The sequence below is a fragment of the Halichoeres trimaculatus genome, unplaced genomic scaffold (genome assembly GCF_033239565.1).
Source record: "Halichoeres trimaculatus isolate MK-OKI-2021-1 unplaced genomic scaffold, fHalTri1.1 fHalTri1_scaffold_23, whole genome shotgun sequence".
In the NCBI taxonomy this organism is placed as follows: Eukaryota; Metazoa; Chordata; class Actinopteri; order Labriformes; family Labridae; genus Halichoeres; species Halichoeres trimaculatus.
Window position 1 is genome coordinate 1,367,371 of NW_027437201.1, and position 21,886 is coordinate 1,389,256.

At 43.4% G+C, this 21,886-nt stretch overlaps 1 protein-coding gene across 1 annotated transcript in view; it reads left to right on the forward strand.

Annotated features, from left to right (window-relative positions):
- The window catches only part of dnah9 (dynein, axonemal, heavy chain 9), a 187,644-nt gene that overhangs the window by 37,306 nt on the left and 128,452 nt on the right, over window positions 1–21,886 (forward strand). The window contains exons 21-32 of the mRNA XM_074663038.1: window positions 18–184; window positions 2,637–2,780; window positions 2,918–3,077; window positions 3,545–3,700; window positions 7,321–7,453; window positions 7,902–8,179; window positions 8,827–8,957; window positions 9,043–9,169; window positions 9,617–9,769; window positions 10,697–10,822; window positions 14,906–15,145; window positions 15,350–15,510. Of these exons, the coding sequence (XP_074519139.1) occupies window positions 18–184; window positions 2,637–2,780; window positions 2,918–3,077; window positions 3,545–3,700; window positions 7,321–7,453; window positions 7,902–8,179; window positions 8,827–8,957; window positions 9,043–9,169; window positions 9,617–9,769; window positions 10,697–10,822; window positions 14,906–15,145; window positions 15,350–15,510 (1,976 nt within the window). The remainder of the gene's footprint in view (window positions 1–17; window positions 185–2,636; window positions 2,781–2,917; window positions 3,078–3,544; window positions 3,701–7,320; window positions 7,454–7,901; window positions 8,180–8,826; window positions 8,958–9,042; window positions 9,170–9,616; window positions 9,770–10,696; window positions 10,823–14,905; window positions 15,146–15,349; window positions 15,511–21,886) is intronic.

The window sequence follows — 21,886 nt, forward strand, 5'->3', positions numbered from 1 at the left end:
ATCTGTTCATTCTCTAGGAGCTGCCGGAGAAGTGGAACAACGTGAGGAAGCATGCCGTGTCAGTGAAACAGCAGGTCGCTCCTCTGCAGGCCATCGAGGTGGCCAACCTGAGGAGGAAGTGTGCGTCCTTCGATGTGGAGCAGCACACCTTCAGGGAGCACTTTCGCATCAAAGGGCCCTTCAGGTAGACGCATGCCAGGTTGATTGAGCAGCATCTTTTATCAGGCAGGGTACCAGTGTTGTTTATATGATCCTTTTATAAAAGATGTGAACTAGAAACTGATTCAACAGCAGAGTCACTTTAGCACATTTTAGACTGTTAGCGTCAGCTAACTGGGGTGGAGGATTCACTTTAGTATCTCATAAGGAAAGACCCGTATCTGTACATATGGTAAGATCTGTCATTTTACCCTGACAACAGAAGAGAACAAACCCCTCAGTCAGCTTCTCCTTCACCTCTCCTTTGCTCGTCCCTCTCCCCAGAAAATAGATTAGCATTTCTGACATTTAGAAGAAAAGATTTTAAAACAAGGGTCTGCACAGAGCCAATGTGAAAGGTTCAGTAGGATTAAGTGCTCAGCTCCAGAACACCATCCGTTTTTAAAAGATCAGGTCGTCTCAAAAAGTCAAAGGAGCTCTTTCTCCAGAAAATAATCAAAGAGAGAATAGAAACTGACCAAGAGCTTAGAATGATTTAAAAAGGCTTCAAAACCTAAAGGCTTTGTGTTGCTCCGCCTAGACACATCTCTCTTTTTTCAATGTCTTTAGAGATAATATTTCAAAAAGCGATTTAACAGTGAAAGGAAACTATTTATTTGTCCTTGATGTGGATTTACTGAACATGCAACATGAATAAGGTTGTGTACAAACAACATCTGTAAAATATGTTTGGTTTCTCGTGAATAGAAAAGAATAAAATAGAAAAGAAAACAATGTACTTTATTCATCCTCGAAGGGAAATTCAGAGGCACAGGAGAAACTCGAGAAAGTATATAGTGCCAAACACTCAATAATCTCTAAATAGAATTATATAATTAATGTCTAGAGAAAAAAAAGTCCTTTGAGGTGACAGTTTGTCCATCGTTCTCCATCAGCCTCCACCTCCACAGGGTCCAGGACTGAGCCTCCCCAGCAGTCTGTTCAGTCTCTGTCTCCTGGATCCTGTCTGCTCACAGCAGGTGAAGTTCTTCCAATGTGACGTTGGTGTCTGATGTTAGCTCTGTAATCCATGTCTGTGAATAGCATGATGCTACTCTGCCCTCTGGTATTCCCTCTGGTGCTGGGTTAGCACAGCTAGCTCGTCCATCTTATTGGAGATAGATCTTACGTTCCCAATAACGATGGATGGAAGCACAGGTTCATGTCATCTCTTGTCTCACACCATTGTACCAGCACGTCATCCTCCCTTCATCCTCCTCAGCTGACAGAGAATACCAGTTCCAGCCCCAGTTAGCGTCAACATGCTATAGGCTGCCAACGGATGAAATCTGGTGTATAAACATTTCAACTTGTCACATAGGATCTCTGGACACACACATGAGTAAAAACAGTAAAAACACCACTGCAGATGTAACCAGTTTGGTGCCAATGACTAACAAATGAGAAATAAATAGGAAAGACAGGCTACAAATACCACAAGGCTACAAATAGAACCAAAAGAAGAGGAAAACAAAGATGAAAAATTACAAGATGCTCAAGTTGACTTAATTTCTAGTGCAGACATAAAAAGAGCAACAGAGATGTCTCTCAGAGATGTTAGAGGTCACTATGTCAAGGAACCAACTCCCAGATGTTTCTCAATCTGAGAAAAATAACAAGAAACTCAGAAAACAGGAAGAGGAAGCAGATTCTCTGCACACAGACACCGCAAACTGCAACTGGACCAGACACGATCATTTAGAGGGAATATCTGCCCGTGTGTCTACTCATGATTTTTGTGGATAATTGTTTGTGTTAATTGTATTATTGCTGTCACCAGTGAGTCACATGCTGATGTGTGTTCAGTGACCTTTTCTGCAGGAAGCTCATCAAAACCAGACAGTTACTGGGTTTTCTGTCCTGTCGTTTCCAAAGAAGTACCAGCTCTGTTTGGTTTGAACAGGCGAGGTAGTTATCCTGTCAGCCGTGTCTCAGCGGCATGCAGGACTTCAGTGAGGAGGTTAAAAACAAAGTGTCACCGTTTGATTTCTTTGTTTCTGAGTCATTAAAGGAGACTCTGCTCCCTGAGCGAGTCCCTTTGAACAGATAAGAGCGTCACCTCTCTGCCTCCTCTCTGATGTTCGAGGAGAGTTATCTCACATCCGACAGGCCTAATTGAATCTTAACACAATGATAATTAATTCATAGGTGGAGATGCTTCGTCATAATGTCTAATTGTCAGATTAGTTATGTGTGTAATTGGTCTCTTAATAACCTGGTGATTATTTTCCCATTAATGTCATGGAAGTCATTGTTAATTGTCACAGTGTGCAGTTAGCACCAGAGACTCTGCTGCAGCCAAGTCAGGCTTGGCAAACCTGCAGCCGTTCATTACCCAAACACAGCCTGACTCATGCTGCTCTGCTGTGTGTGTGTGTGTGTGTGTGTGTGTGTGTGTGTGTGTGTGTGTGTGTGTGTTGGTGCCATGGTGGGCTCAGGTTTGACAGCGAAAGCCCCTACCAGATGTTGGACTCGTTCCACCATCAGCTCACAGAGCGGGAGGCAGTGATGGCGTCCCTGGTGGAGTCCGCCAGCCTGTTTGAGGTCACCCTCTCCGAGAACAAGCCGCTCCGACAAAGCAGGTAGAGCCCAAAGCAGGACGCAGGAAATACCCACAGCTCGTGCCAGATTCCAAACTAATGAGCCGTGATGGCGCAGAGGCTCTTTAACATTCAGTCAGTGTGGTGGATCTCACCCTGTCCCCTTCCTTCACCCCCAGGCGGGAGGTGGGGCTGCTGAAGGAGCTATGGGACATGATCACCGTGGTGGAGTCCAGTATGGCTGCGTGGAGGACGACGCCCTGGAGAGAGATCCACGTGGAGGACATGGAGCTGGAGTGCAAACGCTTTGCTAAAGACATACGAGGGCTGGACAAAGAGGTGAGCGGGGGGAGGTTTACTCTCAAGGTCACGATGAATCCTCACCCGCGATTTTCCCTGCCAGCTCCTGAGGAAGGTTCCTGTAAGAAGTCTGATTGAGCGCTGCTGTCGGCCTCTTGGGTTTTAGTGTGCACCCTCATATACAGAAGCTAGAGTCTTCGTCACTTTGGTTCCTGGTTTTGACCATTTTCTGCTCCCCACACTTCCTGTCTCTCTTGTCCAATCTAAATTAAGCAAAAATTCCTAAAATGATAACAGTAAGAGGTCAGAGTGAGCTGATGTGAGAGCACAGCAGGAGATATTCACAGCTAGCTCCACCACCAGCTGCTCTGGGACCCTCTGAGGCTGTGATGCATGTTTGTGATGCATAGATGTCAGTTTGTCTGGATCAGTTCAAACTGAAGCCTGGGGCTCCCTGGTCTCTGTCTCAGGTCTCTGTTCTGACTCCCGCTCTTTGTCCCTGATAGGTCAGAGCCTGGGATGCCTTCACGGGTTTGGACAGCAGAGTAAAGAACCTCCTGGTGTCCCTGCGGGCTGTGGGAGAGCTCCAGAACCCAGCCATAAGAGCCCGGCACTGGCACCAGCTGATGGCTGCGACTGGAGTTCGCTTCACCATGGACCAGGTCTGAGGTTTATTAGACTGCAGATACAGTTCTGATTATCATCAGGGAGAGTTAATGAGCTCTACTCCTGCTCCAATTCTCACTTTTTACTGAAACAAGCAGCACTGTTGATAATGTGCCTGTGATCTCAGGAAGAACTCTTTCTCACACACACACACACACACACACACACACACACACACACACACACACACACACACACACACACACACACACACACACACACACACACACACACACACACACACACACACACACACACACACAATGCAGTTTCCTCCAATTAATTCCTTATTTTGTTCCTCAGCTCCGTCTGTATCCTCTCTGGACCTGTTTGTTCTCTCTGTACAGCTGCAGCTGTTTAGTTTGTACAAAAGTTATTACAGAGAATAAATTGGCCTCATAGAAGAAGTGTTAAGACACTCTAAACTCAGTGTATTATACCTGTTCACACAGGTCACCTGTAGGAAGTCACAGCAGCAGCTGGTAGAGGAATAAAGTGTGTCTGCAGCAGTGACCGTCTTTACCTCTGTCACCCTCTGCTCATTTCAGGCTGGATAATAAAATACATGATGACTTTCTATCTTTATTCTGCAGCACAGACACACAACATAAAGTTTATTTATACTGTCCAACTTATTTAAAGCTTAAGAGACACTGAACTGTAAAAACTCAGCTCCACTTTACTTTATACTTTGAAGGTAGGGTCTGGAGGAAGTTTGGTTACTTGTCAGTAAACTCAACATTCAAACTGGGCTCCTCCTCCTTGGCTCAGTGCCAGCAGCAGTGCACACCCACAGCCTCCGACCGTAACCATGTGAACACGTTCACCAGTACAGCAATCACCTGTAGCATCAAGTTTCTGTTTTGTGGGAGAGACTTGAGCTGTGTACCTGGCTTGTGGTGTTAGCACAAGCTAATCATGGGTATTTAACTCATACCTGGTTAGCAGAAAGCTAACTCATGTCACTCTTCGTCCTGTGCTAATCTCCAAGTTCCTGAAAGTGGAGCCAAGCTTCGCCCTCATTTAGGAAGGAAACTTTATGTGTTTGGTGTTTTGTTTCACTTTGGTTGTTTTTCCTTCTCCGTGCTACTTCCACTATTGTAGCTGCTCTGATTATCTTTTTCCGCTCGCTAATCAACGCATAAAGTCACATGCACACAGGGCATACTGTGATTTGCTGATGGAACCATGCCTACTGTCCGCCCAGAAATCTCTGTAAACAACCAAAACATCAAAAATCCAGCCAGAGGAGGGGGTTGAGGCAGACGCAGACACTAGCCACGTCTACATGAACCCAAATATTCCACTTGCATTCAGTTTATTTGCCCAAATGGAAAGAATTTAATCTTTGTATACACCTCATTACGAAAGAAAAGTGCCAATCCCAATGGACATTTAATCAGTTTCACAGGGGAGGAATATTCCTTTCCCCAAACCGACTGAGGTATCATGTATCCACTCAAATGGAAAGTTGTCAGGGTGCGTTCTTTCAGCGCATGCTCAGATATGACGTAAGACGCAACTAGAGACGTTCAAGACAACTTTAAAAATGGCGGCGAGCCGTCAGCACTGGAATGCTGGAAAGTTTGTTTTTGATCCAAACTTTGAAAGAAATGGACATAATTTCAAGACTGGACGGACGACAAACTCGCAATACGGAGCATTGCAACACCGTGATAAACAAACTGTCATCCTCCAGCTTTGATAAATCTTGTGATGTTTATGTTTTTCTGCGCATGCCCCATTGACTATTCTGTTTGATTACAGCGGCGCATGTAGACCAGAGATTGGAATATTCCTTTCCATGTATACTAATGTTTTCGGAAAAGTTATTCAGAAAGATCCCATTCGGAAAGACGAAAAACTCCTCATGTAACCGTGGGTACTGACACACATGTATAGAGGCCCAGAGGAGACGATTGAGCAGGATTATCCCTGTAGAAGTATATGTTTTATTTTTTGAGGAAAATTCTGCAGGCTTTAATGGACCAAATGATGAGAAGCGCACAAACATTTATACAGAGATTTCATTTCATACATTGTTCGTAGGGAAAAGGTTCTTATAACTAGTTTATGATTATTTCTTCAATTATATCGCCTGTCAGTCAAACTCAAACCTTAAATACTGCTGTGATATTGATCACTTGAAGCATTTCTTGTTAAAAACTACAACAGGTTTCAGTTTATGAACGTTTCTAAATGAATATTGGTTAGCAAGGTAAACTGCAACACATCCCCAAGCAGCTTCTGCTTTAAGCAATTCTCCCTTATAGCAGTGGGTCCTAATACTCTTCTTTTTAAACATTGCCAAAACAAACATGAGCTTGATCCATGTTGTCCCCACCTTGTCTCCTGCCCAGCTGTGAGACAAGTGAGGATGAAAAATCTCACCGTGTTCCTCCAACATATTCCTTTCACTTTCTGGAGCTTTTTGTTTTCCTCTGTGTCCCTTACATGTTATGCCACTCTTCTTCTTTGGTTATTTTCCTCTTTAGTTTCTTTTCCCGTATGTCTCTAATGTAGAGAGTGGAAGTTGTTCTTTTTCCACCATATTTTGGTACAACACTGAAACCACTCCCTTTATTGTACCTCTGTATGCCATAGAGAAGCTCATAGAGGCAAACCCTGTACTAAATGTGTGTTACTGGCACCAACATTATTGGTGCACTGAGATGCTGGAAGACATTAACACACAATTATGACGTATTGCATCAAAGCCTTATAGGATGAGCATTGTGCTGTATTTGTATTAAGCCGCGTTTCCACCAAGCAGGGTCGGTTCGTCTCGGTACGGTGCGCTTTTAGCGGCGTTTCCATTGACTCATCCTGGGAAGGATCCCTAAAAACCGAGACGAGCCGTCCCACTTTTTTGGGACCCTTTCGTATGGGTGCCAGACTGAACCGATCTGCTCTCAGAAGGTGGAGCAACACACTGCAGACTGTTGATAGGTCAAAAGAATCGTCACTTACCCCGACAGCGGCTGCATGTCTCCTGGCGGCTCACAGACTTCTCTGAAATGAAGCTTGATTGTACTTTGTAACAGAGAGTTTCATGAAAATCACAGAGAGGACGAAATGCTGCATGTCTTCCATCCGTGCTCTTTGTTTACTGTGACCCGTTTTCTTCTTTGTTGGATTTAATCCCGGGGTAAGCTGCTACGGTGTCGCGCTATTGTTTACCAGCTGTGGCTTCCGACATGCGGCTTACACGCCACCCACCACGAGAGGGCAGAGTTTGCTGTGGAAACGCAAACGGGATGAGACTTAACTGTCCCAAACCGTCCCAAACCGTCCCAAACCGTACTGAACTGACCCGTACTGCTTGGTGGAAACGCAGCTTAAGATTAATGCTGTCTGCCAGCAGGGGTCACGTTTGCAGAGAGCAGCTCTGACTCTGCTGCTTGCAGGTGATGCAGCTTTGATTGAACCAGCAGGTGTGAGGTCTGTGTCAGTGCAGCTCTGCAGCTTGATTATAATAACTGCTTTCTACCTTAATGGCTCCAAAGCGAGAGCAGCAGGACCTCAGCCTTCATGAGTCAGAGATATCATCATGTGGTATATAAAGTAGGTTATTTAAATGGTGGGTAGAGTGCTGATGAGGTTTTTCTACAAGCAGGAGACGACTCTGGCTGACCTGCTGCAGCTGAACCTGCACTGCTTCGAGGACGAGGTCAGAGACATCGTGGACAAAGCTGTGAAAGAGATGGGGATGGAGAAAGTCCTCTCTGAGCTCGACTCCACCTGGACAGGTACAGGGAGGAGACATTTTGATTTTCTGTGTTGACCTTTTTACCTCCCTTTAACCCTTAGTGTGCTGAAAACAGGTGAGCTGTTCTTGATCTTGACCTACAGTTGTCATGAACAGAGAAATGAGCTTTAAGGATATTTTTCTACTTTGCTATATTTCTTCACATTTTTAATTTCATATTCTTATTCTATTACTGTTCTATTTTTTGTTGCATTTATTACACTTTTTCTGTGAGCTGCTGTGGCAAAAAAAAAAAAAATCCCCTATGGAGGATCAATAAAATTCTATTCTATTCTATTCCATTCTATTCTATTCTATTCTATTCTATTCTATTCTATTCTATTCTATTCTATTCTATTCTAGTCTGTTCTAGTCTGTTCTAGTCTGTTCTAGTCTGAGGAGAACAATTGTTTGAAAACACTGTTGAAACCTTTTCTGATCTGGTCCAGGTATGCAGTTCCAGTACGAGCCTCACCACAGGACCCAGGTTCCTCTTCTGCGCTCAGACGAGGAGCTAATCGAGACCTTGGAGGACAACCAGGTGCAGCTGCAGAACCTGATGTCCTCCAAACACATCGCCTACTTCCTGGACGAGGTGTCCTCGTGGCAGAGCAAGCTGTCTGTGGCCGACTCTGTCATCTCCATCTGGTTCGAGGTGCAGCGGACGTGGACTCACCTGGAGAGCATCTTTATTGGCTCAGAGGACATCCGCTCACAGCTGCCAGAGGTAAATCTGTCGCTGCTCCAGCAGGCCAGATGAATTGAGTGTTCTTAGATTAGCTTTTTCTCTCATCATGGTCTCTCAGTTTGCTGTGTAACTCATTCACACAGTCAGGCTGCAGTGCTTATCAGAATGCAGAGATCTGATTGAAATGCACAGTGGGAGATTATTTACAATGCATGCATCGTCTGCCGCTCCCCTGGGCTTTCTTAAGTCTGGAGAAGCTGTTCCTTTTTATCAAGCCAGAGGGAAAAGGCTTCATGAATCTAACAATCTAATTGTAGAACTGTAAAATAAAGACATTTGAACATATCTGTACACCCCCAGGAGCAAAATTCAAGCGCACAGGCTCAGTGCATCACAGCCCTATAGGTATGCGTCACTGAGAGCTCTTCTGCATGCAGGTCTCACCCTGCGCCCTTGTCGCTGCCATATGAACCCAGATAGCTTGACTCTTATAGCTGTTAATTAAGACAGCATTAATTGGCTCACACTCACAGTTTAGGAGCTGAGATTACTCGACTTTTTAATTGCTCCCATGATGATCCGGCTGTGCTTAAACCCAGATGTTTGCTATTAAACGGCTGATTCTCTCCCCTCTCTTCTGGGAACCTTAATCTGCTGGCCTGGCTCCCTCGTGAAATCCTCCGCAGGACTCCAGGCGCTTCGAGGGGATTGATGCTGATTTCAAAGAGCTGGCAAATGCCATGCATCAGACACCCAACGTGGTGGAGGCCACGAATAAACCAGGCCTGTTTGGTAAACTGGAGGACATCCAGAGCAGGTGAGGGGTCTCTCTGTTTCTTCTCCTGTAGTGCTTCATCGGGGCTCTTCTCGGGGGATTTGACTGCCTGTGTGTTTCTCTGCAGGCTGGCTCTGTGTGAAAAAGCTCTGGCAGAGTATCTGGACACCAAGCGCCTGGCCTTCCCCAGGTTTTACTTCATCTCTTCTGCTGATCTGTTGGACATCCTGTCTAATGGGACCAACCCACACCAGGTGTCTGCTCTAATTTTTGCCTGAGGGGTGTGATCATTTAATGCTTCAGTCTGTTCACACAGCTCGCTAAAGCTTTCTGCACCATGTCTGAAACTTTTCTGAAGTTGCTCTGAACCATTTTTTTTTAAATTGCATCATAAAGCTCTGAAGATGTGCACTCCTGCAGTACCCTTAGTGTCCACACAGGGGCACTGTTGCTTATGGTTTTGGCCTCCATCATCAAGGCATTGTCTTATGCATTCCCACCTTGCAGAAATAAATCACAGTTAAGCAGAACTTGCCACTAAATCTCCCTAAGAGGAAGTTAGCTGCAGAACACGGGTCCTGCCCTCCTATAAATGATTCAGAAAAACTGTAATGAATTGTTATTTATTTGCACAGTGGCTGAGCAAAGCCCGGTCACACTGCGGGCTGGGTGTTAATGAGGGTGTGTGTTTGTTTGCTCAGGTCCAGAAGCATCTGTCTAAGCTGTTTGACAACATGGCTAAGATGAGGTTTGAAGAAGAGGAAGAGGGGAATCCTTCAAAGCTGGGTCTGGGCATGTACAGCAAAGAGGAGGAGTACGTCCCCTTCGACCAGACCTGTGACTGCACCGGCCAGGTAAAACACACCACACAGAACCCAGGAGAACATTTCACCCTGGAATAGAAAAATACAAGCCGTATAAAATAACCTCTTCCTTCTCATAACGTGACAGAATTTCTTTTTTTTCTCATTTATTTCTGTAGTAGTAAAGGAAAAGGTGCAGCCACCAATCAGCTTGTAAACACTGGTACATTAAGAAAAGACTTTGCACTTTCAAAAGCCATTCAGTTTTGAATAAATTAAACAGTTAAATTACTGATTTAATCCAGCAGATAATCAGGTGTACAACTGTAAAATGGAGAACAAATTTCAAGCAGGATAAAAACTTTTCTAAGAACAAAAGGAGAGGTGGAAAATTAATTAGTTTTTTAATCCATTGCCACTGTTCTGCTCTCTAAAATATAAAAAAATGTAATAAAAAACAAACTGAATTTCTGCAGAAAAAATATCCTCATGCAGGCTGATTAACCAGAGGGTTAACCAGCACAAAGAAACTTGGATATCTGAGTCTGGAAAATGTAGGATATGTAAAATGTGCCTGTGCCAGCTCCCTTTGATGAGATAAATGCTAAAGACATTTATAATCTTCATTAGACTCGCTGCTGACAGTCTCACTAAGACTTGATGAATGGAACAGATAAAGAAATTCACTCACCTGCCCTTTTATATAAGAGAGGAAAACATATATCAAATGTAGACATCTCAATAAAGGAGACAAATGAAATGGAGTCTGTGGTTGCCCCTGGGGTTTTGCATATCAAAGCTCATAAATCCATTAATTTTCCATTACGTCCCGTAGTATTTGCATGACTCCACTTCCACTCTAATGCTTATTAATGACCTCATTTGGGTCCATTGATAAGAGCCCGTCGGTGCTCACGTGAAGCACATTTTAATGTCCCCTGCATTTATCGTCACTGCTCTGTCTCTGTTACTCTGAAGGTGGAGGTGTGGCTGAACCGGGTCCTGGACTCCATGCGGTCCACAGTGCGACACGAGATGGCCGAGGCGGTGATAGCCTATGAGGAAAAGCCCAGGGATCAGTGGCTGTTTGATTACCCGGCTCAGGTAAACACACTCAGCGGGGTGTGTGTAGGTTTGACTCACCTCACTCAGACGGTCAGAGCCTCACCTGGCTGCTGATGGATCGTCAGCACTAACACACCTGCTCCACACACACACACACACACACTCACTAATGCATGGACACACTGAGTGTTATGAACAGCACTATAGCAGGGGAGTGTTTTGGATAATGATAAGATGTTTTCTGCCTGCAGAGCAGATATTTGTTTTAATGGAGAAACGTTATCCTGGTTTCTGGTTTGTACTATTTGACAAGGTGCAAATGCTGCTGCTGCAACCAGCCAATCACAATCTAGATCAAGAAGGATTCAGGTAAGAGCAAAACTAGATGTCAGCATTTCTAATTAAGACCTTTAAGTCATTCATTTTCTTATTTTGGGATTTTAACCTGGACGGACTGCTTAAAGGGTGACCTCATGGGACGTGTGACCTGATTGTTGCAGGCCGTAACAGCACACCAAAACTGTCCTATTTCTATCAAAGGTCATGGTGGTGTCTGAATTTTGAATGTACTCACTTTGATCGTATGAACCAGAGGAGTATGTTTAGGAATAGACCAGTTAACCTGGCTGATAATCTGCGCAGACATTGGGCATTTTGAGGCATATCGACATCTGCCTTTTTTTAATCCATCGGCCAGTGAGAAACTATTTACCACTGTTATTTAGGCATTGTCACACCTACAGTACCATCTGACTGTTTACATGCAAAGCCATGGCTCAGGTAACAGCCAATCAGCAGTCAAAGCTGTGCATGCACAGTGCTCACACACACTGCAGAGAGGAGAAAAGGTTTTGCTCTGAAAAGCAGGTATATGTTTTGATTTATATTATTCAGAATTTTGAGACTGATATTATCAGTTTTACTATCTGTCTCAGTCTATCTAACTATGTTAGAGCCATGACAGTCAGTTTCACTGCAGCACACTGAGTAAATATACCACAGCTATTCCAAAACGTTTTGGTTCAATATTCAATCCCAGATTAATGTAAAAATTGGACCAAAGTCATAAAGAAATCCTGGAGCGTTCATCTAATGTGCCGCGAGGCTGAATAAATCCACCCTGAGGGAGCATCAGTCTCTGAAACGGATCCAGACATGAGAGGAATTCTGAAATCAACTCCATCAGAAGTGTTTACTTAATTATAGCCTAGGTAAAACAAATTACAGAGCGCTGAATCACTCTTTAGTTATTTCTGTGAGCAACAGAGTCAAGGTGAGCCTCTTCCAAATTCAGGGTACTATTTTTTCATTGACTGCCGATTAATTATTTATGGAGAGAACATGAATCATTACTGAAGTCAACAGTGTAAGAATGTTGCTGCTGAAGGCCACATTTAATAAGAAACCAGCTGTGTGCAAATGTGTGTGTTCACTCTGTGTGTGTATTCAGCGGCTGTTTATCCAGGCAGCGGCTCATTTGGTAGTCAGGTCCTGGACTGGTCCTGGTTTCTGCCCTCCAGACAGTCTCTGCAGGTGAAGGAGAGCTCAGAGGAGCAGATCGGAGGTGGTGTGTCTGAGATCACTGAGCTTAGAAAAGACATGATATCACCGATTTCAGCCACAGTGCGTTTAAAGTCTCCCGTTCAACCCAAAAACAGTTTCATCCCAATTTAAAATGTTAGAGTGATTCTGAGCTCCAGATTCAGCCTCAAATTCGGACTTTTGAAACAAATCCTTTCACTTTTTCTGCTTTACAAGGAGCTGATGTTTCATTTTTGGGTTCTAGTTTTCTAAGGAACTAACAGTTATGTGTTTCAGGGAATCCAGCAGATGTGTGTTTCCACCCTTTGCTTATGATTTCAGCACAAAAACAAACATTTGTACAGTTTGGAGATACACTGTGAAAAACTGAAATCTTACCAAGTGTTTTTGCCTTCTTTTAAGTAAAAAATGTCTAATACTTGATGTGAGCCACATTCAACTTATCAGTCCAGAAAAATGTCTTGTTTCAAATTGTTTAAAGACAAAATAAGGTCAGAATTGTTTGTAAAATTAAAAAAAAAAATCTGCCAGAAAAATTTACCTGAAACCAGAATAATGGCTTAACACAAGTAACTTTTATCTTGTTCCATTGGCAGATGGCTTTACTTGTTACAGCAATTCAGACCTTGTTTTTAGGGCTGTCATTTCAACGCTTTAATTAGATTAATTAATTACACCAGAAATTAACGCGTCATAAAAATTAACGCAGATTAATCTGGATCCCAAACCCGCGAGGCGTTCAAAGACGCACTTATTTTCAAATGTCTAGCATTTACAAACCGTTTGTCCTACATGAAAAAAGTGGTGTTCTCGTCAGATTTTCAGATTTCCGACGGTCCCTGAATGTATCACACCTAGCAACATGCTTTGAACCGGGGGGAAGAGAGAGCGCTGTTAAGGGGACTGCCGTCGACATCTCGTTTATTCGCACGTCCTTTTTGAAAATCTACAGAAAATCAACCGTTTGCTCAACTCTGTAAAAAACAGGTCATTTTACACTCTCTACTGCATCAAACAAGCCCTGAATGATCGAAAAAGGTCCTGTATTTAAATATAAAGAATTCTTTGAAAATTTCCTTCCATCTTCCAGGTGTCATGTTTCAGCTTGGGGCTGCTCTGCACCAATGACAACAGTTTGTGTGTTCAGAGCATGTTAAACTGAGAGTACTTCACTTTTCTTTGATCCAAGACTTGAATAAAGTGTTTTGTACATAGTTCCTCACAGTTTTTAGCCTTTAGCCCTGGTTCTCCTGACCTCATAGAAGTATAGAAGTTCATATTGCATATGCATATATGCAGTGACAGTTGAGTCCACAGTGAGTAAAATGTGACAGAAGCAAAAACCGTCCTAAAAATCAAATCAGCTTACCTTAGGTGCAGGACTGTGTAGATTTTGTAAAGATAGAACCATAACACTTTTTTCATTTGTTCTTATGCCTCAGGGTACCTTAAAATGTGTTGTTTATATTCCCACCTTATTTTTAAATGTCTTTTAATGTAATTTTAATGTCCTGGAATTCAAAGTCTTTATTTTGGGACCTTAAGCAGATATGAGATTAAAATGCCATTAATTAGATGAATTAATTACAAATCCTGTAATTAATTAGATTAATTTTTTTAATCGACTGACAGCACTACTTGTTTTGTCTTTAAATAACTTGAAAAAAGACATTTTTCTTGACTGATCAGTTGAATGTGGCTCATTAAGTCTAAAGAGACATTTTCTACTGAAAATAAGACAAAAACACTTGATAAGATTTCAGTTTTTGCAGTATACTTGCAGATATCACCTGAAGACAATGACCGCAGGCTGTAACAGCTCATATGTTTTGAGACAGAGGGCATGCAACAAAACCAGCTGCATAAAACTTTCCCTGTGTGTTAAAACTGTCCTTTGATTCTCATTTTTTACCTAGTTACACAGAAATTTGCCCGTTTTTGTGCAACTGGGGAGGGGGGGCAGATTTTGAAATTAGCTAGTGATGAGCAGAAAGATTTCAGCGGTGTCCACACAACTCCACACACACACGCACACACACACACACACACACACACACACACACACACACACTTACACACACACACACACACACACACACACACACACACACACACACACACACACACACACACACACACACACACACACACACACACACACACCAATTTCTGCTTTGGTCAGGACTTTATTCACCAAAGAATGCAGTCCGTCACAGCAGCTTTTGGTGTTTAAAATGATGATTCCACTATTCTTCCTCTTTTCTTGCCACCTCTTCATCAGTGTGAGTGTTTAATCATGCATGCTGGCTGTCAGATCCATGGTGGGACATTCAAGATATCCTGCACCTGACTTTCTTAGTAATCTTATTTCTGTCTCACTTTGCACAGCGGCCAGCGAGCAAAGACAGCCAACAGACGTAAACTTTGAATCTCAGCCCAAACATTTGCTTCGTGTTTAACAAGCGGCTGTGTGCCAAATGAGCATATATATATATATTTTTTTTTTTTCAACGTCAAACCCCAAGTACATTAAAACGGAGCCACATCTTTGTTCTCCTTCTCTTCGTGGACTGAATCCAGGTGGCTCTGACCTGCACTCAGATCTGGTGGACATCAGATGTTGACATGGCATTCGCGCGCCTGGAAGAAGGCTACGACAACTCCATGAAGGAGTACTACAAGAAGCAGGTGTCCCAGCTCAACACGCTGATCTCGATGCTGGTTGGTCAGCTGACACCTGGAGACCGGCAGAAAGTCATGACCATCTGCACCATTGATGTCCACGCCAGAGATGTGGTGGCTAAGATGATCGCTCAGAAGGTGAGGCTGAAATTTATACATGTTGATGCAGACTGTGGGTTTGGAGCTGTATTATTATTGTGATTATTATTCCAGAAGCCATTACCTGTGAGTAATGCACTTGAGATATTCATGTGTGCTGTGTTATTAGCATAATTAGAGGCTGGAGATAGATTCTGTTCCCTCCTCAGGCCTGACTCTCTTTCTCTCTGCGTTCCCTCTCAGGTGGAGAACTCTCAGGCCTTTGTGTGGCTCTCACAGCTCAGACACCGCTGGGACGAGAAGCAGAAGCATTGTTTCGCCAACATCTGTGACGCTCAGTTTCTCTACTCGTACGAGTACCTGGGGAACACACCACGGCTGGTCATCACTCCTCTGACAGACAGGTATGAGGACGTGATCTGCTGCTCGTATCGCTTCTCAATGAGTGAGCATGAAGCTGATCTCGCTGCAAACAGAAACTTGATTTATTGCTGCTCCAAAAACCTGAACCCTGAACTGAGAAAGCATAGGATCAAGTAGGATAGATGTCTATGAGGAGACCTGTGTGAAATTTTGGAGACCACAGTATGAACTCAGTCAGCTTTAGAGTGGTTCATTACGTGAACTCGTTTCCGCGTCACGCCTCATGATTAAATCCAATCTGAGAGCAGATAATTCAGTTCCTCAGCTGTCTAAGACTCTGGCTGTTATGTTTTTGGTTTGGGAAAGACTAAAAAAAGACAGCAGCCCCCAAACTCATTAAATTCTGAGTATCTCTCCCTCCACAGTCCCCTGCACACAGCCTCAGCCTGTGGAGAACCTGACAGGCCTGCTGTGCTCTGTTATGGCTGTTATGCTATGATTGGACAGTGGCTGTTTGAGGAAGGGGTTTAGGGAACGGTCAATTGCCCAAAGGCTGCAAACCCTCCACTCTTTAAAGGAGGTTAAGTGAAAAAGCATAAATATCTCACATCGAGTCAAGTCGAGGGCTTTTATAATCAAATATTCCAGTTTGCCTGAAGCCCATTCAAAATCCATTATGAGAACGTTTTCAGAAACCCACTTCTGCTGATGAAAACTGGTCTTTTTCCTGTTTTTGGAGGACTGAGTAGAAGAGAGCAGCTTCTTATCTAATAATAACCATCTGACGCATTCTAATGATCTGCATTTGAATCATTATGCACACCCACCTCGAGCGAAACCTTTTAGAAGAACTCAGCTCAGGCGCCGCGCCAGCAGCTTGTTTGTCCACATGCACATGTTTCTGCAGGATTCCTGATAAAGTTTTCAGCACACAGAGATGAATACCTGCCTCTCAGAGCCCTTTGGCAAAGCGCAGCGTGTGACTGTGTGGTGTTCACACTGACCAGTATTCCCTTTGAAGCCTGAACAAACAGAAACAATGAGCTTTGATGGGCGGATCAGCGGCTGCGTGGCAGGACTTCACCATATGGTGCATGCCCTCCCTGTGCCACGCAGCCACTCACACAGGGACTCACACAGGGACTCACACAGCTTTCTGTCTAACAATGGAGCGGGGACCAGGGGGCCAGGTGTCAAGCTCTCAATCCACAACTTGAGAAAACAGCTCCAACCTGTTTTCTGCATGATACTGTTCAAACACTTTCTTTAGCAAAGAGCCGCTGAGAGAGGAGGACATCTGGATCCTGTCAGATGGAAACCTGATGATTAAACCTCACAGCAGCCCGGGATAAAAGGCCTGTTTACAGTGTGTTACTCTTTTTGTTCCAGTTAATCCTGAGGCATTTTACAGGGTCACTTACTCAAAAAGATTAAATGAAACCAAAATATTCCTTAAGGCAGAAAAGACAGATAATTCTGCTATCCTGCATTTTAAACATGGATCTGAAGCCACAAAGTTGGATGTTCAGACTGAGCGTGTGCAGATTTTTAAACCTCTACATAGTATTCATATTTGTAGAAATCCCTGAGTCTGTCTGAGCTGATCAAAACGCTCTGCTCTAAAAGAGAGCTCCAGATCTTCTTGAGACTTGCTGAAATGATGAGTTCATTACACAAGGATCTTCAGACAAGTTTGTGACACACGAGTTTGCCCTTAGTCCTGCCCATGGCAGGCCTCCAGAGGGCTGTCCAATCAGAGTGAAGGAGGTTTGTGGTGCAGGGAGCCTTAAAGAGACAACAAAGCGTTTCAGTCCAGGTATTTACAAAAACGAATACCTCCCCTCATTTGTTTGTAAAAGTGCTTTTGTCCACACTTCAGGCTGGCATGCTCTCCAGGATTCTTCAAACCTGCACATATTCAGAGAGCACACACTTGATAATAACGTGGTACAAGATTCCTCTCTAATCTTATAGTGTGTGGTGTGCACTCAGTAGCACACCACACACTAATGGACCCTTCAGCAGAGGATCAGCTTCTACACGCTCAATACTCCAAATCTGGTAAAATGTGAGTTGGGTATAAATAAACATGACGGGCAAGCGGAGGGAAATCAATGATGGTTGTTTTGGCCTCTAAAATTTTGAAGAAAAAAAAGCCAGAAAAAAGATAAACCATTTTGGAAAAAGTCTTGGAGACGGTGGGGATAGGGGTTCCATGAATTACAATGCAAGTTTTGGTGAGTAAAGTGGTTTTAAGTATTACAGATAGATATTTTCCTTCCTCTTCAGTCAGTCAGTCAGCTGAGTCAGCTCGCGTCTTGATTGGCTTTTCTCCAGTGCACGTGACACTACACGCTGTACCTGCTCAGCTCCTCTCGGAGCGCTCCACACACTACAGGATTTCCAGTCACAAATGTTAAACATGTTTATTATCTATGATCTCTCAATCAGAGACCTTCAGAGCAAAATGACTCTTAACACACCCCACACCACTGGAAAATCACACACCATGTCATTTGCAGACATCAGATTTTGATCGTAAGGTGGAGATCAGGACAAAAATCAGCCCCATTGTCCTGTAGTGTGTACCAGCTCTAACTGGGCAAATCCTCCAATAAGTGTGGCTCAGAGCATGCCAAATCCATCAGTGCCAGCTATTAGGAATGAACCCCATCATTCAGCCTGGACGTTTGAGGACCAATAACTCATTTTCCTGGCAAATACACAAAACCATGAAACCAGGGTTTTCCTAAATCTTCACTTTGGCTGTAGTTTTCAGTAAACATTGTTGTAGTGATGTCAAACTGTGATTTAATGACAGGCCTTAGTGTATGAAAACATTTCACAGATACCCGGCCAGGTGTGGACATGGTCTCAGACAGAGGCTGAAACAAGGGTCTTAATAAAACACTAGGGAGAGAAAAATAGAGATTCATTTGAGCTGTAAATCATGTAACGACACTAAGAGAGCAACATTAGATAATAAGAATGCATTATGAGCCACAGTGTCAACAGGTAGAGGTGAAATAAGCTTTGTCTCAGAGGTCTGACCAATCAGAATCACATTTTTAACACAGCCAGGTAATGAGTGGAGTTATTGAAGTCAGGATGCATGAAGTGAAAACTAGCTGCATGCCCTACACAGGGATGGCTCTAAAGATTTTATTGATACCAGTAGGGCTGAACGATTTTAAGAAAAGATTGAATTGCGATTTTTCTGGCAGATATTGTGATTTCAATTCGATTCACGATTTTCTTCAAATCAAGCTTTGGGGTATTCACATGTAGGGCTGAACAATTTTAGGAAAAGATCTAATTTTTCTGGCAGATATTGCAATTCACGATTTTTTAATCATCAATAGTGATGATAAATAATCTGTTTTCATCAACTTCTACTCCTAAACAGAGGCTTTGTGTTGTTGACCTGCTTACCAGCACTTCTAACATATAGATTGTCTACAAATTTGTAAAACAGAATGTGTATAATACTTGACACAACAGATCCTGAGTCAGTCAGGAGCGTTGCAAAAAATTGCTGCTTTGGGGATCTCAAAATTGTATTGTCTAAAATTGCGATTTGGATCTGAAAACGATAAATTGTTCAGCCCTAGATACCAGTGCCATTATCAGTTTTCTTATCAATTTCTCCCGTGAGTTTTCTCTCTACAAAAAGTTTGTTTCACAGATTTTCTGTTATCTTTTTTTTTATTAAGTTCATAAATTATCAGGACAACTCAACCTTGGTTTCATGATGGTATTACAGCATTCCACAAGTTGTACATAGCATTGTTAGCATCCCCTTCAGTAAAGTGAAGCCAAGCTTTCCATCACTTCCATCTCTGGTTGATGAGCATGATAGAGGTGTGGCATGTCACATGTAGAGATGGGTACCGAATTAGGTACTTGTATAGGTACCGACCGAATTCTGTCAAAAGTACCGGGTACCGATTCAGATAAAAGCAAAAGGTACCATGTTTAGGTGAGGGAGTGGAAGAGTAGGTGATTTTCCATGCTGATCATGAACACTGCATTGCAAGGTTATATAATGAAGAATGAATATGTTAAATCCAAGTATTTTGATACTCTATTATTAAACAAATTGATATTTTTTACCACAAAAACACAAAAAAGTACCGAAACTTGGTACTGTTAAGTACTGGTACTGATTGCTAGGTACCGGCCATTGGTACCGTATCATTTGAAATGTGAAAGGTACCCATCCCTAGTCACATGATGCTGCCATTAGGCCCGGCCTCTCCGGCGTTATGTAACAAATCAACAAGGGAATCGTTAAGGACAAAGGCTAATGATGTTGATGGCTCGAACCATCTATGATTGATTCTTCACAGGATGGATACCCATCCCTAGTCTTACATTGGTGTGTCTCAGGGGAAAACTCTGACCAAACACCTAAAACCGGTTTGATGGTCTTCAGATCCTGGAGTTTGGACTCACAGATCCTTTAAAGTGACGTTAATGGCAGCAGTGATGTGTGAAACGTGGAGTTAAACATGTGCAGCTGCTGGGCAAACATTGGTAATGAGGAGCGGCCTGTTTGTGCTTGTTTGGCTCACAGTCAGTCTGTTGGGTTCACCTTCTGCAGCACAGTCATAAGACTGGAGGAATCACGCTCACTAATCTATAACAGCAGGTCTGCTATTGGCTCAATGTTAGCATGGTTCAAGACGTGCTGCAGGATCTGTGACGCTGCACTGTGATGCAGAATGTCAGGAGTATTTCACCCTACACACACACACACACACACACACGCAGACAGATGAGCAGAGAGGAGGATGGAGGGAGGATGAGTCAGGCGGACAGCCTGATGTATAGCTACTTCTTTTAAAAACACTGTAATAAAACAAGTCACCTTGTCACAGCCTCCCAGTTTAGCTCTCTCCCTCGTCTTTAATCTGGCTTTAGTTATTCTGAGCAGGACGTCCTCATGCAGCCCCCAGACGACTGATTGTGAGATTTTTGGCTGTATTTCAGAGGAGAGCCATAAAGCGTGCTGGCTCTCGTACCGGGATGATGCACTGTATACAGATGGGCTCATTCGTCTTCTCTCAGCTTCTGTCTCTCTTTATGCTTTCCAATATTACCCTCTTCCATACATCATCTATTAACCAGCAGCTCATTAAAATCATTGCTCTGTTGATACTGGAGGCAAACCGTTGTGTTCATGGCCCGATCGATAAAGCCCTGATTGTCTCCATCAGCTCACCTCGACCATGCTGCTGCTTTTCATTGATACCAGATTGGCAGACTGTTTGTTAGTCCTGACAGGTTCCTGCAGGAGACGCAATCACTGGAGTCGCTAATCAGGCTGCGTGATAATCAAAGCACAGCAGCAGATTATATTATCATATAATGAGGTTATGTATGATGACTGTGAGACATTGTCAGAGCTGGTTATGAGAGTGTGTCAACCCAGAGTTTGTCATTTTGTGCTGCAGACGGCTGTGTGCAGAATCTCTAATGCTGATGGAGAAATCAGACCTTTTTCTTGGCTTGTTTATTAAAGTCAGAGTGGATCATTTTCAGGGAGGACGTGGATACTGGAGCCATTCCCGACTCTTATTTAATCATTTGTTTTTATTCTAAAATGATGCCTTTGAGGGATTACGTCAGAGACTGATAAACCGTGGAGCAGGGCCGGGCTCATGCATTTTGAAGCCAGTCAGTGTCGTACGAAAAAATCATGCATGTGTTGGGCACATTGACTCTGGAGTTGTATCCTCCTGAAGCCACAATGAGAGCTGACCTGTTTCTCATCAGGAGCAAGAATCTGTGCAAGAAGGATCAGCTCGTGAAGCTGTGGTATCTCTCCTTCCTTAAGCCACAACATTCCTTTACTTTATCTTTAAAGCGTGTTGTTTTCCTCAGGTGTGTCCAATAGACTGTAGAAAAAGGCAAAATGGACAGCATCTCGCTTGACTCAATATGTGGTCGCCACAAAAACTGAAAAAAAAACTGCCCCCTCCAGTGCCTGGCTGCAGTATAAATCAAAAACTCTGCCTCCCTAGTCATTTCAGATGAACTGTGGTTAAACTTTGAAAAATTAATACACCCGGCAGAAATGTGGGGATATTCAGATATTATTGGGCTGTGTTGTGTCCCAGTCCTCTTTTCTTTCTCTTTAGTTATCACAGGCTAAAAACCCAGGTTTGTGTCACGTTTAATGATGACTGACAGCTGACATCAGCACAGACTCTGGCTGCACAATGGCTGTGCCTATGACAGGGATATTATGGCTTCCAAACCATAAATTGGTAAAAGGCAGAGCCACACTGTCCACTCTATGTACAGTCAATAGTGTGTCCAGTCCACAGCAGAGCAGACTCTTGTGTGTGTTTAAAGCAGAAACTTGGTTCTGTAAAGCTTAGTGACTCTTGTGCTAGGGCTGAAATACACCAG